We start from the raw sequence: 17,354 nt of genomic DNA, 5'->3' as shown, positions 1-17,354 counted from the left end.
AACAGTGAGTACTTTCATTCTTCTACGATCACGGAAGTGAATAAATCCCCGGAATCGCGACTAAACTTAATAAGTGGAAATCGCTGCCCGTCGAGCATTGAAACGCGCTCTCCGATTGAAACGGGACGATCAAAAGCCAACGCGAATTCTCAACCGCCTCATAGCACATCAACGTTACACACACACTCATATATAATTGTTTATACATGTCCACAAATTCAAATGTCTAATTCTCCGAATATTATTAAGATTTTATTTTTTTTTGAATAAATGATAATTATTTACATTACGCGAATTTAAAGTCTTATTTAAACCCCTGCGTTCCTTTATATATCCCCCGAGATCGCACAAGGTCCTATCCCGCGTAAAAGGGATTTAATTCCCTTACCGAAAAGGACCGACGAACGGACCCCTGAAATAAGCCAGGTAAAAGCGACTATCCAGTCGTTGACCTGCAAAAGGGCCAGACAGTCCGTTCGACCTGAAATCACTCCGATTTCGGGAAAACGCTGTTACGACCTTCGAGCGGCCTTTCCTTCGTGCAGGCCAGGACGTAACAATACGTAAAATGAATCCGCGCAGTATGGGATCCGCGGTTTAAAAATTTTAATTTTTATTGTATAAAGCGAGCCAAAAATTATTCTTTCATATATTTTAACATTACATTGACTGCACATTATGATGATACCATCAGCATACAAGCGTACAAACTTTTTCATCTAATATATGTAAAATGAATCCGGGTCGTATGGGATCCGCGGCTTAAAATTTTAATTTTCTATATGTTAAGACGCGCCAAAAATTATTCTTTCATATATTTTAACAGTACATTGTCTTCACATTATGTTGGTACCATCAGAATACCAGCCTACAAACTTTTTGATTCAATATACGTAAAATGAATCCGCGCAGTATGGGATCCGCGGTTTAAAAATTTTAATTTTTATTGTATAAAGCGAGCCAAAAATTATTCTTTCATATATTTTAACATTACATTGACTGCACATTATGATGATACCATCAGCATACAAGCGTACAAACTTTTTCATCTAATATATGTAAAATGAATCCGGGTCGCATGGGATCCGCGGCTTAAAATTTTAATTTTCAATATGTTAAGACGCGCCAAAAATTATTCTTTCATATATTTTAAGAGTACATTGTCTACACATTATGATGGTACCATCAGAATACTAGCCTACAAATTAGATATTAAGTATAAGTACAATCTGTTTAATTGCTAGCGAGCATGATACATTATGTTATTTTATTACGCGATGTTAAACTTGAATAAGCTATATTCATAATTGCAAGAAATATTGATGGACGATCATTGGAATATTACTTAATACATGCAATCGCGATTAATCTTTTATTAGTCTTTCGAATTTTATTAAAATTAATATGTATGTATGTCAAGTTTCTGTACACACACGTTGTTCATTTCACCCGCGACGTTCTCGTGTAGAACGGTCAACGGGATTCACTTAACAAGACCGGTTGCTCGATTACTGAGATCGGAGTATAGCGAAAGAGTGAGAGAGAGAGAACGAGAAGGAAATCGGAGATGCATTGAAAATAGAGTCAGAGGTCACTAAACTTTCCACATTTATTACGTGATAATCACTTCGGGATAACAATGATTAATGTTCGACTATGGTTGATAGAATAACTAATGTTCGCACGCAAGCGCGTAAACGATGGATATAACCGAGCTAGCGCGGGGTTATTCGGCACGTTCTCGGCGATTCGATATATTTCGCACTCGAAACTGAGTATCAGTCGGCTGTCGCAAGTGTTATCGTTCCGAGGTGAAAAACAGACTAAAGTCGCAAAAGTCGGGGTTCTCGGTCGTCGCTTCCCCGGCTCCCCATCCCCCTGCTCTCCAAGCTACTCGGTCCACCTAGACGCGGGGGAAGGGCCCGAGAGCGCTAGAACCAAACAGGCGCGAGGAATAATAATCGAAGCAGCGCGTTAGATTTCGGCAATCTCTCAACATATACCGCCCGCCTCGTCCGTTGGGACGAAGATTCGTTTACAAAATGAGATGCCGCCCGCCATGAGGTGACGGCTGTAACAACTATAGTATAGCAATTAGAGAGATGCAACGACTTGTGGGACAACAATGCAAAGGCGCGGTTTGATCGCAATGGAATCGATATCAGTTGTCGTGTTCGAGTTCCGGGTCGGCTTGCGGTTCAACTTGCAGCGGTACGATCTTAGCGATCGGTCGTTTGAAGGTAGCGGTGGCGGTTCGTACACTGACTACACGGACAAGACCATCGGCGCCAGGGTGGAGCTCGATGATGCGAGCCAATGCCCATTTTGTCGGGGGCTGCAGTTCATTTTTCAATAGCACGAGACCGCCCACCGTCACGTTAGGTGCTCGTTTCGTCCATTTCCGGAGCTGCTGCAAGTGGTGAACGTATTCTGATGACCACCTCCGCCAGAAATGGTCTCTCAAAGCCGAGGTTAAGGCCCAGCGCGACGTCAAGCGATTGACGTCGACGTCCGCTCTTGACGGCTCCGGTAAGTTTACGGTCGCTTCCCCCATTATTAAATGACCGGGGGTGAGAGCGCTCAGGTCTGTCGGGTTACTGCTGAGCGGATATAAGGGCCTTGAGTTGAGGCAGGCCTCTATTTGCGCCAGGAGCGTCGCCATCTCCTCGAAGGTGAGGCGGGTGTCTCCGATGATACGCCTCAAATGGAATTTGACTGCTTTGACTCCGGCTTCCCAAAGGCCTCCGAAGTGAGGAGCCCCGGGCGGGATGAAAGACCATTGGGTGCCGCTGTTGGCGAGAGAAGCTGCACACTCCCTATAGAATTCAGAGGCGGATCGGAACATAGACCTCAATTCCTGGGCAGCGCCCCGGAAATTAGTTCCGTTGTCACTCATTAGCAGCTCACAATGGCCTCTCCTTGCCGTAAAACGTCGGAAGGCGGCTATAAAAGAGGTGCTCGAAAGATCAGAGACCGGTTCTAAGTGAACGGCCTTGGAGGAAAGGCATATAAAAAGACTAATATAGCCCTTGGTGGCCTGGTGACCTCGACCCTTCCAGGAACGGAGAGGCACCGGCCCAGCGTAGTCCACCCCAGAAGACTGGAAAGGGCGTGAAGGTCGCGTACGCTCCGCCGGCAGCTGACCCATTTGCTGTTCGGCGGTGGCTGCTCGGAAGCGCGCGCATCGCACGCAGGCGTGAATCACCGATCTCACTAACTAAAGAGTTGGCTTGTAGGATCCAATACCGCCGTAGAAGCAGACTCCGGGTGAGCTGGGGGCCCCCATGAAGTGAGGCGTGCTTCCCTTACAAGGAGCAGCGATAAGCGGCTGCCCTTGTGTAGGATTAACGGGTGCTTCTCCGCGAACGGGAGCAAAGCGTTTTGGAGACGGCCTCCCACTCGCAGTAGTCCATGTTCGTCCAATAGAGGCCTCAACGCTAGGAGCGGAGACCGGGTAGGCAGCGGCCTCGCACTCTCTAGACGAGATATCTCCTCCGCGAAGTCCTGTCGTTGAGCTATCCACACCCAGCGGATGCGAGCTGTCTCCAGCTCATCTCGAGACAGGAACCCTGTCCTCCTCGGGTTACGACGACGTACGTGATCAAAGAATCTAAAACAGAATGCTGTTACTCTCAGCAATTTCAGCGTACTTGAGTACCTGGTTAGAAAGTCGTTGTCCTCTTCGGCTGGACGCGCAAGGTCAACCACCACCGCGCGTGATTCCTGCTCCTCCAGTCCGTCCGTGGGAGGGCTCGGCTCCGTTGAGTGGATTCCTGGCCAAGCGAGCCAAGGCGGACCAGCCCACCAAAGTTCCAAAGCGGCTAACTCTAGCGGCTTTATTCCTCGCGTAGCAGCGTCAGCAGGGTTGTCCGTGGTCGGCACGTATCTCCAGTTTTGAGGCGGCACGAGAGATTGTATCTCCGCCACCCTGTTTGCAACAAATGTTTTCCAACGCGCCGGGTGGCCCCGAATCCAGGCAAGCGCTACGGCAGCGTCAGTCCAAGCATAGACCGGCATGTTCTCCATGTCGAGGCCCTTGAGTGTGCAGCGGATTAACCTCGCTAGTAATAAGGCGCCGCATAATTCCAACCTCGGTATGGAGATCTGTTTGACGGGCGCTACCTTGGTTTTAGCGACCAAAAGATGGGTGAAGATGACCCCCGAAGGGCTTGTAGACCGCAAGTATATAGTGACCGCATATGCACGGCTCGAGGCATCGGAGAATCCGTGCAGTTCGACGTTCTCTGCTCCGTGGAAATGAACGAATCGGGGTATCGAAAGCCAGTTTCGTCCAGTTCCGGCATGGTGTCTGCAAACTTCGTCCAGCGCGATTGTAGTTGATCTGGCAGAGGTTCATCCCATTTGAGTCCAGCCATCCATAAATCTTGTATGAAGATCTTGCCGAAAATAAGTACAGGCGACGCCCATCCTAAGGGGTCGAAAAAGCGAGCCACGTCCGACAAGACGGTCCGTTTCGTGCAATTTGCTTTATTGGTCACCGAAGCCACTCTTAAAGTAAAGGTGTCGTCGGACGGTTGCCATAAGATGCCAAGCGTGCTCACACCCTCCCGATCGTGGAATAGCTTATCGGACGGCCCATCATCTGGACATAGTTGTAGGACGTTGGCTGCTCATTTGCTTAGGTTGAATCCTCCTGCAGCAAGAATCGCGACCAGCTGACGCCGAACTTCCGTTGCCTGTTCGAGAGAATTGCCTCCGGCAAGGATATCGTCCACGTAAGAGTGGTTGCGGATGGCGTCTGCCCCTAAAGGGTACCTAAGTCCCTCGTCGTCTGCTAGCTGGAGTAGAGTCCGCAGAGCCAAGTACGGAGCTGAGGTAGTCCCGTAGACCACTGTTATCAGTCGGAAGTCCTGAACTTCTTGCGCCGGATCCGAACACCATAAAATACGCTGTAGCTTTGTGTCTTCCGAGCTAACCAGAATTTGTCTGAACATCTTGACGATGTCGGATGTAAATGCGTAAGGATAGAGACGCCAGCGGGTCAAGGTTACCCAAAGCGCCGACTGCAGTTTAGGACCTGGCAGCAGCAGGTCATTGAGCGCGTAGCCGGAAGACGTGCGGTGAGACGCGTTGAACACGACGCGTATTTTATCCATTGGACCCGATTTCTTGTAGACGGCATAGTGCGGTAGGTAGTAGGCATCCTCGCTATGAACCTCCTTCGTTGGAATAGGAACCATGTGGCCAAGACGCTGATACTCTTCCAAGAACATGGTGTAATGTTCTCGTAGTAACGCATTGCGCATCAGGCGACGTTCTAAGCTAACCAGCAGTTGAAGAGCCTCCTTGCGGTTATTCGTTAGAGGCACAAGAGAATCCGTGCGTTTTGGTAGGCGAACGATGTAGCGTCCATGCGGGTCGCGAGCGTGCGACGCCGCAAATAAACGCTCGCAGTGCTGCTCCTCCGGTCCCAAAATCGGCTCCGATGGTACCTCCTCTAGTTCCCAAAATCGTTGAAGCGTCCGGTCCACTTCAGTACAAGACACTGTAGCGTGACAAGCTGACACGCTAGGCGACGAGGGCGTCGTCGTAGTGTGACCCATCAACACCCAACCTCAGGAGGTCGCCTGAGCCGATGGAGATCCAGCAGGTCCCCTTCTTAGGCCTTCTCTAAGTAGAAGACCGTATGCATCAGCTCCTAATACGGCGTCAACCGGCGCGGGTCGATCGTAGTGCGGATCAGCCAACTCCAGTCCAGTTAGGTGAGGCCAATCGCCACGTCGGACAGCGTGTGAAGGCAGCGCCGAAGTCAATTTCGGAAGTACTAACACTGACGTTAGATGATGACGCACGGCAGGATCTCGGGGTGGGCTGATCCCTAAATCCACGGAGTACGAGGCAACGCCGGAGGAAGCTCCCTGTATGCCCGACACAGGAACATGTACGCGTTTACGAGGCAGTCTCAGAGCTCGTGCCACTCGTTCAGTGACGAAGGTGGCCTCAGATCCTGAATCCAGCAAGGCTCGTACCACTAGAGAGTCCCCCTTGCTGTTTGAACAGGATACTTGAGCAGTAGCCAGAAGAATCGGACCCCTGGTCGTAAGTACGAGAGCGGCCAAGTTGGCGTTCACCGAAGAGTCCGTTGTAGCTTTCCCACTGGCACTCGAGTGGTCCGTGACCGGAGCCTTATCGGTATGATCGGAGTCCGCTGTCGAAGAGCTTTCTTTAAGATGTAAGAGAGTTTGATGTTTACCCTGACAATTGATACATCGAAAACCGGAAGGACAGCTCGACACCGAATGATTATCCTTGAGGCAATTAAAGCACACTCCCTGCTTCTTTACGTGTTCTCGACGTTGCGTCACCGTAAGTTCCTTGAAGCGGGAACAATAGTTAAACAAATGGTTACCTTGGCATACCGAACAGCGTTTGCCACGCTTCGATGGTCCAGAAGTCGACGTTGTTAGTGTGTTTACTTTCGCCTTTCGATCCTGCGATTTAGCCGAAGAGGTCGCTGCTGTGGGAGCTGGCCTTGAATTGGCAGCTTCTAGTGCACGAATACGTGTCTGTAGAAAGTCCTCCAGCTTGCTGAGCTGTGGAAACTCGGTGCTGGTCTGAAGAGAGGCCTCCCACAGGAGTCGCGACGATGAGTCCAACTTTTCCAACCACGTGGACAAACCAATCGTCCCAGTGCTCGACGGGACGTCCGAGAGACTCAAAAGATCGACGCGTTTGTAACGCCACGCTGCTCAACCGCTTGAGCTCTGTTGCTGACGGTTTAGTGATAGGCGTGCTGTTCAAGAAGGTACACATATGAGCCGCAAGTAAGACTCCCTTATTATCGTAGCGTGCCACCAGCTCCGACCATGCTGTCTCATAGCCCTTATTTGTCAATCCGATGTTGGCGACGACAGCTGCAGCTTCCCCTGTGAGACTGGTTTTAAGATACTGCAACTTCTGAACTGGAGCTAGTTCTGGCACATCACCCACGAGTGATCGGAATAAGTCTCGAAAACTTTCCCATGCTAGCTGGTCTCCCGAAAAGTTTGGCAGGCCTATCTTAGGCAGCTGAATGTGTTTCAAAAGAGACGTCGTCGCGCGGGCTGGATCTTGGTTTTTACTAGATGATATTGCTTCGAGCTTTTCTTGTATCCGAGTCTTGGTTGCCACATAGTTATCCTCGGTTTTCGCGTAAACGTGCTCGTTTAGATATTCTTGAATCTCCCTTACATTTGTCGTGTCGTACTCGTGCAGTTTATAGTGGCCATCTTCGAACCTCTGCCAATAGGTTTCAAGCAAAGCAAGGCGGGTCCTCATATACTCATACGTCATCTTTTCCTTGCCTGCTTTGGCTAGGTTTTCCCAAAATCGCTCGATAAAGCCCTTGGTCGTGTTGTGTTTCTTTAACAGGACCTCCATGTTGGCCATAGTTTCTAAGCACTTGATATGTAGCCGCGGAAAAGCGGAACGTTAAGCGAAAATCCGTGAGCGCGGGTAGCGCGACGCGGGGCTAGAGATTGTGGACGCAGGTAGCGCGCGGCGCGGGGAAAGTCCTTGTTGACGCGGGTAGCGCGCGGCGCGGGGAAAGTCCTTGTTGACGCGGGTAGCGCGGCCGCACGCGCGAATCACGTGATCGACGGCGCGGGTTGCACGTGATCGTGCAGCGAGAGTCCGGAATCGCTTTTAATTATGCAACTTGGTTTGCAAAGTTACTTTACAATTCACTCTTGATGCGACACTGACGGTTGCACCATATCGAAACTCTGTCTCATTCCCTGCGGATGCAAGGTCGTCTGTATGATCACGCGGCACGAACCCCGATATCCACGTAGCCTCTTCTCTTTTCTCTCCACTCGAACTATCCGGCTCGAAGGACCAATGTTCATTTCACCCGCGACGTTCTCGTGTAGAACGGTCAACGGGATTCACTTAACAAGACCGGTTGCTCGATTACTGAGATCGGAGTATAGCGAAAGAGTGAGAGAGAGAGAACGAGAAGGAAATCGGAGATGCATTGAAAATAGAGTCAGAGGTCACTAAACTTTCCACATTTATTACGTGATAATCACTTCGGGATAACAATGATTAATGTTCGACTATGGTTGATAGAATAACTAATGTTCGCACGCAAGCGCGTAAACGATGGATATAACCGAGCTAGCGCGGGGTTATTCGGCACGTTCTCGGCGATTCGATATATTTCGCACTCGAAACTGAGTATCAGTCGGCCGTCGCAAGTGTTATCGTTCCGAGGTGAAAAACAGACTAAAGTCGCAAAAGTCGGGGTTCTCGGTCGTCGCTTCCCCGGCTCCCCATCCCCCTGCTCTCCAAGCTACTCGGTCCACCTAGACGCGGGGGAAGGGCCCGAGAGCGCGAGAACCAAACAGGCGCGAGGAATAATAATCGGGGCAGCGCGTTAGATTTCGGCAATCTTTCAACACACGTATAAATGACACACTTGAAATTACAATCGCAGTGATTACGAAATCGAAATATTGAATAGTATATAATATAAATTTAAATACACAGTAATAATTTAGACGATGGTTCAAGTAAGTCAAAGTTACAGCCTATTATGGTTTTTGAATTTGGCGCGCGGCGTGCTGAGTGTCGACTTACGTAGTTACTACGTCACGTTCTTCATCCTTCGCGTCCTCGCGCTTGTCATGGTATCGCGCTCAATCGGCTCCGCATTTTTCACGCGTTTTTCCCGTTAAGAATGAATTCCGCGTACAAACAAATGTCGAGAGTATTGAATCGTGCCACGGGCAATTAGCAGGAAGTATGAATTATCTCGTGCGATCGCGGTTAATCAATTTACGACAGTCTGCAACCGCCGGGCTATGCCGCTTTTTCTCCGAATCGTTCGATCTCATTGAACATTCTGTTTATAAAGAGGTATGTATCATTTGGCGTAATTTATTTGTACGAATTGCATCGCATTCAAGCTTTTGTGCTTTGGGAAAACTATATTTTGGATGTGAGATATTTAATTAATACATAATTTATCGTTTTCAGATGATTGTGTCGCGCGCGAACCGCGCGAAGTTTGTTGCATTACGTCACGATATACTACGTCACAGCGTACTACTTCACTACATATCAGTAGGGATACTATGAGAGTTCTAACCCATGGGGCTCCGAGGGTGGCGCGGGGTGCGGGGGTTCTCCGCGGCGAGGGGGTATGACGTCACGCGGGGCGGGGGGGATCTTGTAGGCGAGGGGGATGACGTCACGCGGGGCGGGGGCGCTTATCGCTGTGCGGGAGACGCTTATCGCGTATTGTTTTTCATAAACAAAACAGCGTATTGTATTACTTTGAATTATCTAACATGTTTTATTATAAACAAAACACCGCAAAGTGAGCGCCGACATTCGGCCACCCTCGCGATACCTCCCTCACCCCTCCCCCATAAGGCGACGCGCTTTGGCGGTACTTCCACCCTCCCCCTCCCCTGCCCATATGTGACGTTTCTTCCTCATTGTTTAGGAAGAATTCTTTTGCGATAATTTTGCCGGCATTCGGCCGCCCTCGCGGTACCTCCCCCTCCTCTCCTCCATCTGAGGGGATCTTGGGAGGTCGCGCTTATCGCAATGAACACGTCGGGACGTGTTTTTTTCGCGGTAAAAGACCGTGTTGCATTACGCGCCGATATTCGGCAGCCTTTGCTGAACCTTTTCCCTCCCCTAAGCGGAATTCTTTCTCATTGTTTAGGGAGCGCCGATGTCCGGCCGCTTGAATTTTTATAAACAAAAATGAGCGCCGATGTCCGGCCGCTCTGTGTCAAAAGCGATAACGCGATGAAGGGAGATTACCTTTCTGATATGTAATTAAACAATCCGTTAATCATGAAGAGGGGAAGAAATGATTAGACGAAATATAATAAGGACTGCTATCACTTCAAATCATAGTACGTAATTTGCAAGCGCACAGATACGTCGGTCGAAAAAAGAATAGCTGGTGCAAGTGCTCTATAGAACGTGATATTAAAAAGTGTGGAAAAATGGAAAACATTGAGCAGACTGAACGCGACCTGTTCGGTCCCATCAAATCTCCACCTTGGGCGAGTATTTTGAATGGGCGCTGCGCAGCGAGGAATTTATCAAACTGCTCGAAGAAAACAGCCATGTCAAGCGTCCTCGACTCTCCATTGGATATAGACAATCTTTGGTTGCTAGAATCGCGCGACTCGAGGGAGGTCTCTGCAAAAACTCGATTGCAGAGACAGTTTATATCCAGTGGTGGTAATTACAGTGGTGACAATAACGTAGGAAGACTCGTTTGGCGAGAGATCGATACCGCGTTTGAAAATCGTATACTGACCGGTGCTTAACGCAGACTATATCGAACCGCGACAATTTTTGGAAGATGCTAGTAGTGTAGTACTCGAGCAAGTGCAAGACGTTATAAAAATACACAACTGTGTCAAAGTAAATACTGTGTTCAACGGTGAGTTTCTGACAGGTGATAAGCGCGCTAACAAAAGTATTAACACGAGAAATTATGAACTTTTTCGTACGTCCGATTTACGCGAGTGGTATGAGCGGCACGTCATCGAAACCACATTGACGTCTCTCGAAGAGTTTCAGGAACGTGATAGCGGATGGGCATTGTCACGAATCCTCGATCTTACGGTCAACGTCAACAAGTGCAATCCTATGCGCGCGGGATGCCATATTAAATTACCGCGAGAAATTATGACGAAGAGAGCGGTAATTAAGGTGCTATCAATGGACAATGCGTGTTTCGCGTGGTCAGTGGTGGCCGCTCTGTACCCCGCTGAAAAATATACTGAGAGAACATCTTTATATCCGCACTATACGACGGTGTTAAATTTACAAAACATTGAGTTTCCGATAACGTTGAATCAAATAAAAGGAAGAAGGAATTATCAATTCTTCCGATACGACTCGCCGATCAGAAAAAAGAAAAACATGTGAATTTGCTGTACGTGGAGAAGGAGGACGACAACGTTGGACATTTCGTGTATATAATTTCGTGTATAAAAATCTGTCTCGCCTCGTAAGTTCGCAACTGAGCAAACACAATGGTCAAAAATATATCTGCGATCGGTATGTATATTTATTGCAAATTATATAATTGTAAATAAAATTGTAAATAAAATTGTAAATGAAATTGTAAATAAAATTGTAATTTTTTTTCACAGATGCTTGCACTTCTTTAACTTGAGCGAAAAGTTGGAGGCTCACATTGTGGACTGTGGAGAAATGAATGACTGCGCTATCCGGTTACCAAGCGATAAAGATAAGTGGCTCGGCTTCGACAACTACAACAGAAAGGAGCGGCTTCCGTTTGTAGTGTACGCCGACTTGGAGTGTGTGTTGAGGAAGACATCGGAACACGTGTCATACTATCAACATCACGAGGTATTTAGCGTTGGATACTATGTGCAATGCTCGTACGATGAAACATTATCCGCATACAGATCTTATCGCGGTGCCGATTGTGTCGCGTGGTTCGCCAACAAACTCGAGGAATTAGCGCATCGCATAAAGGGTATTTTGTCTAATAATGTCCCCATGATAAATTTAACATCAGACGAGTGTGAAAAATTTCATAGCGCCACGCAATGTCACATTTGTGAAAAACCGTTTGCGCCGGACGATAATCGAGTACGCGATCATTGACATTTGACCGGGCGATACAGGGGTCCCGCACACTCAAACTGTAATCTAAATTACAAAGACTCTTATGTCATTCCTGTAGTTTTCCACAATCTATCCGGTTATGATGCACATTTTATCATAAAAGAAATAGCTATTGCATACGAAGGATGTGTAGATGTGCTTCCAATAACAAAAGAAAAATACATTTCATTTACAAAGACTGTCAATAGTACCGACGACGACGACAAAGATCGGAAAGCTTGCATAAAATTACGATTCATCGATTCATACAAATTTCTCACAATCAGTGCTAGTCTTGACAAATTAGCATCTTTTCTCGATAAGAATAAGTTAAAAATTTTACGTTTTAATTTTTCCGCATTATCCGCTCACAATTTCGAATTATTGACGCGAAAAGGTGTCTTTCCGTACGAGTACATTGACTGCGTGGACAAGCTGCAGGACACGCGTTTACCGCCGCGCGAATCGTTTTACAGTTCTTTAACCGGTGACACTGTATCCGAGAGCGATTACGCGCACGCTGAGAACGTCTGGAATCGATTCTCCCTTCGAACTCTTAGCGAATATAGCGATTTGTACTGAAAAACTGATGTCTTGTTATTAGCAGATATTTTTGAAAATTTTCGCGACACTTGCATCGCGAGTTACGGACTCGATCCTGCGTATTATACTCTTCCCGGGTATACATGGGACGCGATGCTAAAACATACAAATATTACATTTGAATTGCTTACCGATATCGACATGGTTATGTTTATTGAACGGGGTATATGCGGTGGTCTAAGTCAATATTCCAACAGATACGCGCATGCTAATAACAAGTACATGCAGTCATATGATTCATCGAAACCATCGTCGTACCTTATGTACTTCGATGTAAATAATTTGTATGGATGGGCAATGTGTCAACCATTGCCTTATGCCGATTTTCGATGGGTCAAAGACATTTCAAACTTTGACGTTAACGCGATCGCTCCGGATTCGCTCACAGGTTATATTCTCGAGGTTGATCTAGAGTACCCACAAAATAAACACAACACACACATTGATCTACCGTTCTGTCCGACGCGCGGCAAGCGGGAAGATAAGCTCCTCGCGACGCTATATGACAAGAAGCGTTACGTCATACATTATCGCAACCTGCAGCAGTGTACACGTCACGGTCTTCGTATCGTAAAGATACATCGCGTATTACAATTTACTCAATCATGGCTCCGCGATTACATCAAACTCAATACAAAATTTAGAACACAAGCGAAAAATGATTTTGAAAAAAATTTGTACAAATTGATGAACAACGTGGTATTCGGCAAAACTATGGAAAACGTTCGAAATCATGTAGATGTAAAATTATTAACAAAGTGGGACGGACGATACGATACGGAAGCGATGATCGCGAAACCAAATTTCCATAGCAGGAGCGTCTTTTCGGAAAATTTAATCGCCGTTGAATTACGTAAACTAGAAGTAAAATTTAACAAACCAATCTATGTTGGTATGTGTATACTCGATATATCAAAAGTGTGTCTGACGAATTTCACTATGAGTACATGTCACCGCTCTATCGTGAAAGATGTCGGATAATGTACACCGACACCGACAGTTTAATATATCACATCGAGTGCTACGATGTGTACGAGAACATGAAACGCGATATCGCTAGATTCGAGCGATTATCCAATTGACAACGCGTACAGTATAGCGCATGCAAACAAAAAGGTGCCAGGCTTGATGAAAGACGAGAATAACGGTGCGATAATGTCCGAATTCGTCGGGCTTAGAGCACAAATGTACGCGGTGAGGGTGGACGGCAAAAGAGACACTAAAAAAGCAAAAGGTGTCAAAAGTAATGTCGTAGCGCGTAGTATAACATTCGACGATTATACGCGATGAAGAGATTGAAATGACACGTCAACAGTCATGTATTAGATCGAAATTGCATGAAGTGTATACCATCCGCGAGACAAAAATTGCTCTAAGTCCGTACGATGATAAGCGGTATATTATACCTGATTCGACCGACACATTACCATGTGGACATTACCAGATACCCTTATAAAATATAATGTAGTATAATGTGTGTGTGTGTGTGTGTATGATATATTGTTATGTAACATATGTGTAATATATTGTAACGATTAAAAGAAAGGATGTATTAATAAAGATTTTGTATTTCATATATTTCATGTATATTTTATTATATATTTTATACGTTGTACACATTATATTTTTCTTAAAATAAATAGTCTATATGAATTAAATCACATTGTCCTTATGTATCCAAGAATTGTGTGAATTGTCAAATCCCAGTCATTTCACGTAAACCTCGTCACCCCTCCTGCGCAATATTTTCTCCACAAGATACAAGTCCGGGTAATTCGCGCGATGCAACTCGTGCTCGTAAAACGCTCCAGCGACAGATGTTTTGCGATAGTCCTCGAGTAGATAGGTTATGGGATTAGTACGCTGCACTTTAACAATTTTAAATACTTTGGTTGTCCAATTTGATGTGTAACCCTTCTCAAAAAGTTTCTTGTACTTGCTAACGCGTACCGAGTCACCTACTTTGAATTTCGCCGGAGCGGCAATCTTTATGTTACTATATACCGTTTTTAAAAGTTTATCAGCGATCGCGGGGGTCACGTCGGCGCGTCGCATGCCGATTGTTCGGTGCTTGCGCGCGTTATAATCCGATACGAGTCGCGGCAACGCGTCGATCCATTTGTAAGCTCCATTCAGCGTAAACATCTTCCACATGTCGTTCTTCAGCGTACGATTGAATCGCTCGACGACCGATGCCTTCATTACCGAATATGTAGAATAATGATTGATGTTATGTTTCCGTATAAGCCGTTGCACGTCAGCGTTGTAAAATTCCTTCCCCATATCAGTTTGCATGTTTTTCGGGCATCTCTTGCTATCTCGAATTATTTCGGCGATAGCGTCAGCCGTCTCGCTTCCACCTTTACTCTTGAGTGGTACGGCCCACGCGTACTTGCTCAACACATCGATGATGGTGAGTATGTAGTGATAACCTTTGTTGAAACGAGAGTACGGACGCATCTCGACGATGTCGGCTTGCCACAGATCATCATATCTTCGCACTATGACACGTCTTCGGGGAAAATTTTTTCTCGCCGGCGCGTGCCGCTTCGTTCATCAACTGCCGTCTCTCCAAACTATGTTGTTTCATCGCTTCGTCGGTTTTTCCCGATCGTCGTTTACTGTTGCTTGTTTTATCGCTCATTTCCGTTACTGACCCGTTCCTGAGCCGTTCGTAGTCGTTCTTGAGCCGTTCGTAAGTACTCTGCGTTGATACCACTGCTTTCTTGACCCGTTCTTGAGCCGTTCATAGCCGTTCTTGCGTTGTTTACTTCCGTTCTTGACCCATTCAAAAATCGTTCTTGATTCGTTCGTAGCCTTGTTCACAGTCGTTTCTAACCCGTTCGTAGCCGTTCCTGACCCGTTCGCAACCGTTCCTGACCCGTTCACAGCCGTTCCTGAGTTGATAGTAACCTTGTATGTAGCCTTTAATGACTTGTTCGTAGCCTCGTTCGCAGCCCTGCTTGAGTTGTTCGTACGCAGCTGTTGCTAGGCCGTTCACTACCATTATCACTCATTGTAGTTAGATAGCAGTTCGATAATCCTTCGTAGCCGTTCGATAATCGTTCGATAACCCTTCGTAGATGTTTGATAACGGTTCGATAGCCACTCCTAACCCGTTCACTGCTGCTCATTCAAGTTGATAGTCGTTTTTGAGTTAGCATTAGCTATACGTTGAAGTTCGTTTATCGCAGTCTGTACTGCTCGCACGTCCTTCTCGAACGAAGTCAGCTTCTCATCTGATTCTGTCTGTTGATTCATCAATCTTTTAACGCAGGATTCCACATACAGTTTGTTGACAGCATCAGCTTCAGGTTGCGCTACACGACGAATCTTGCGCGATCTTGCATCATAGTCTGTAGCGAAACGACACAGAGCGTTTCCGCGCACATAACTTCTCACCAATCTATCCCAATGATCGCTTGTGCCAGTTGCATTATTTCTCCGTTCGAATAATCCAAATTTGTTGATAGGCATTTTTCGATGCGAATGACGTCGATCGACTGATTAGTTTTGCCGAGACCCCGTTTAATTTATAATAATGCCTGCTTCGCGAAGTTCCTCGATGATCGACAGGATCTCATTGTCGTGAGCGTTGTGGCCAGCTCGGCGCGAAGCATCGAGCAATCGTACCCGATCCACTAGCTCGTTGGGGTCGTCCCAGTGCACGTAATCAATTTTATTGTCGGTTAGCGTCATCGCTTGAGGCATGAATACACTCTTTCCAGATTTTTTCTTTTCAATTGACATCAACGGTGCGATTATTTGTTTGTATTTGTATCCCCTGTTGCTCCGTAATTGACCTTGCGCATCATATTTGCGTTTATGCGCTCGTCGCCAATAATATGCTCTTGTATTTTTGCATATCGTCTTCCGTGTAAATAACATCATCGGGAATCCTCTTGAAGACTAGCTCGTATAATCCAGGTGTACCAATGTACTTTACTTTGTCTATAATTATAGAGTCATATTTATCCATATCGAATTATCCATGTCGCCTACAGTTTTATAAGCGTTGGACCGTTAACAGTGCGAGTTCGTACGATTAACGACGCCAAGTTAATAAGTCTTGAATCTTCAAATGTATACATGATGATGATCGAGAATCGACGTTACACCGTATGTTCGATCTCGATCCATGCATTGATGTAACTTTTGACCGATTGGTTAAAATTACCAATACAGTCGATATCAAGTTTACGCAATTTTCAAATATCGCGTCCAATGTAACGAATCCTAAAGAAGTATCAAATGTAATACGCGCGAGCGATGCCTTCAACAAGCATCAGCTCATCGATTGCGAGCTAGCAGCTTTAGTTTTTAGTCCATAATATGTAAGAAAAAAAATTTAAAAGAAGAATAAAGAGTTTTTAAGTCTAAATTATGATGTAATTTCTTTACATGCATTTCCATTCTTCATCTTTCTCCCACCCGTAAACAGTCCCAGCTCTCATACGTAGCTCGTTGTAAGGTCCTTGCGGGGGATGATGTCATGCGGGGAAGGGGGAACGTGACGCTAGAGACTGAGAGGCTAGGGATCGCGAGGCTAGGGACCGAGAGGCTAGGAATCGCGAGGCTAGGGACCGAGAGGCTAGGGATCGCGAGGCTAGGGACCGAGAGGCTAGGGACTGCGAGAGAGATAGCGCTTAGGAGAGAAAGAGAGAGCGCGAGGTGAACGCGAGAGAAAGAGAGGGTGTGAGGCGAACGTGAAGGAGAGAGATGTTGCGGCGAGGTATATGAAAGAGAGATAGCGCGAAGTTAGGGCCTGCGAGAGAGGTAGCGCTTAGGAGAGCGTGAGGCGCAGCGAGGAGAGAGAGAGAGAGGCGAACGCGAGAGACAGATAGCGAGAGGCGCACGCGAGAGACATAGATAGCGAAGGAGAGTGTGAGGTGTTCGCAAGAGAGAATTTTTTTTCTATTAATAATAATTTTTATTCATAAAATGTGTGTGTGTGTGTGTGATTAAAAATATAAAAGCAATGTAAAATTTAAAAATAGATATAATATAAAAGATTATAAAAGAATACGATAAAATGTAAATATAAATTAATATAAAAGAAAATTAAGAATAATTTTATCGGCTCTCAATATCAAAGATTTAAGTATGAAATTGAATGGATAAAAGAAAATATAAAATAAAAA

The 17,354-nt window shown here is 46.2% G+C and overlaps 4 protein-coding genes across 4 annotated transcripts; all 4 read right to left on the bottom strand.

The window, feature by feature from the left end:
* Positions 1 to 2,161: 2,161 nt before the first annotated feature.
* Positions 2,162 to 2,896, bottom strand: LOC145947104 (uncharacterized). Its single transcript, XM_083056880.1, has one exon. The coding sequence runs from the start codon at positions 2,894 to 2,896 to the stop codon at positions 2,162 to 2,164; it is 735 nt and encodes a 244-aa protein (XP_082913006.1).
* Positions 2,897 to 3,213: 317 nt separating this feature from the next.
* LOC145947103 (uncharacterized) lies at positions 3,214 to 4,017 on the bottom strand. The gene has a single exon (XM_083056879.1). The coding sequence runs from the start codon at positions 4,015 to 4,017 to the stop codon at positions 3,214 to 3,216; it is 804 nt and encodes a 267-aa protein (XP_082913005.1).
* A 614-nt stretch (positions 4,018 to 4,631) lies between these two features.
* On the bottom strand, positions 4,632 to 5,564 carry LOC145947102 (uncharacterized). Its single transcript, XM_083056878.1, has one exon. It carries the CDS (start codon positions 5,562 to 5,564, stop codon positions 4,632 to 4,634), a length of 933 nt encoding a protein of 310 aa, XP_082913004.1.
* A 12-nt stretch (positions 5,565 to 5,576) lies between these two features.
* LOC145947101 (uncharacterized) lies at positions 5,577 to 7,389 on the bottom strand. The gene is made up of 2 exons (XM_083056877.1): positions 6,619 to 7,389; positions 5,577 to 6,575 (listed from the first exon to the last, which is right to left on the bottom strand). Exons 1-2 carry the CDS (start codon positions 7,387 to 7,389, stop codon positions 5,577 to 5,579), a joined length of 1,770 nt encoding a protein of 589 aa, XP_082913003.1.
* Between the last annotated feature and the right edge of the window lie 9,965 nt (positions 7,390 to 17,354).

Source organism: Prenolepis imparis, unplaced genomic scaffold, assembly GCF_030444845.1.
Source record: "Prenolepis imparis isolate NDT839.2.m4 unplaced genomic scaffold, iyPreImpa1.0 SCAF_43, whole genome shotgun sequence".
NCBI lineage: Eukaryota > Metazoa > Arthropoda > Insecta > Hymenoptera > Formicidae > Prenolepis > Prenolepis imparis.
Note: the sequence above shows the minus strand (reverse complement) of the source record. Positions and strands in the feature narration are given on the sequence as shown.

Bases quoted from the DNA above. Each gene is read 5' to 3' on its own strand.
- LOC145947104 (XM_083056880.1), bottom strand. From the start codon at position 2,896: ATGAGTGACAACGGAACTAATTTCCGGGGCGCTGCCCAGGAATTGAGG.
- LOC145947103 (XM_083056879.1), bottom strand. From the start codon at position 4,017: ATGCCGGTCTATGCTTGGACTGACGCTGCCGTAGCGCTTGCCTGGATT.
- LOC145947102 (XM_083056878.1), bottom strand. From the start codon at position 5,564: ATGGGTCACACTACGACGACGCCCTCGTCGCCTAGCGTGTCAGCTTGT.
- LOC145947101 (XM_083056877.1), bottom strand. From the start codon at position 7,389: ATGGCCAACATGGAGGTCCTGTTAAAGAAACACAACACGACCAAGGGC. The intron at 6,576-6,618 runs GTTGGACTCATC...GCCTCTCTTCAG, and splicing joins TTGTCCACGTGGTTGGAAAA to ACCAGCACCGAGTTTCCACA.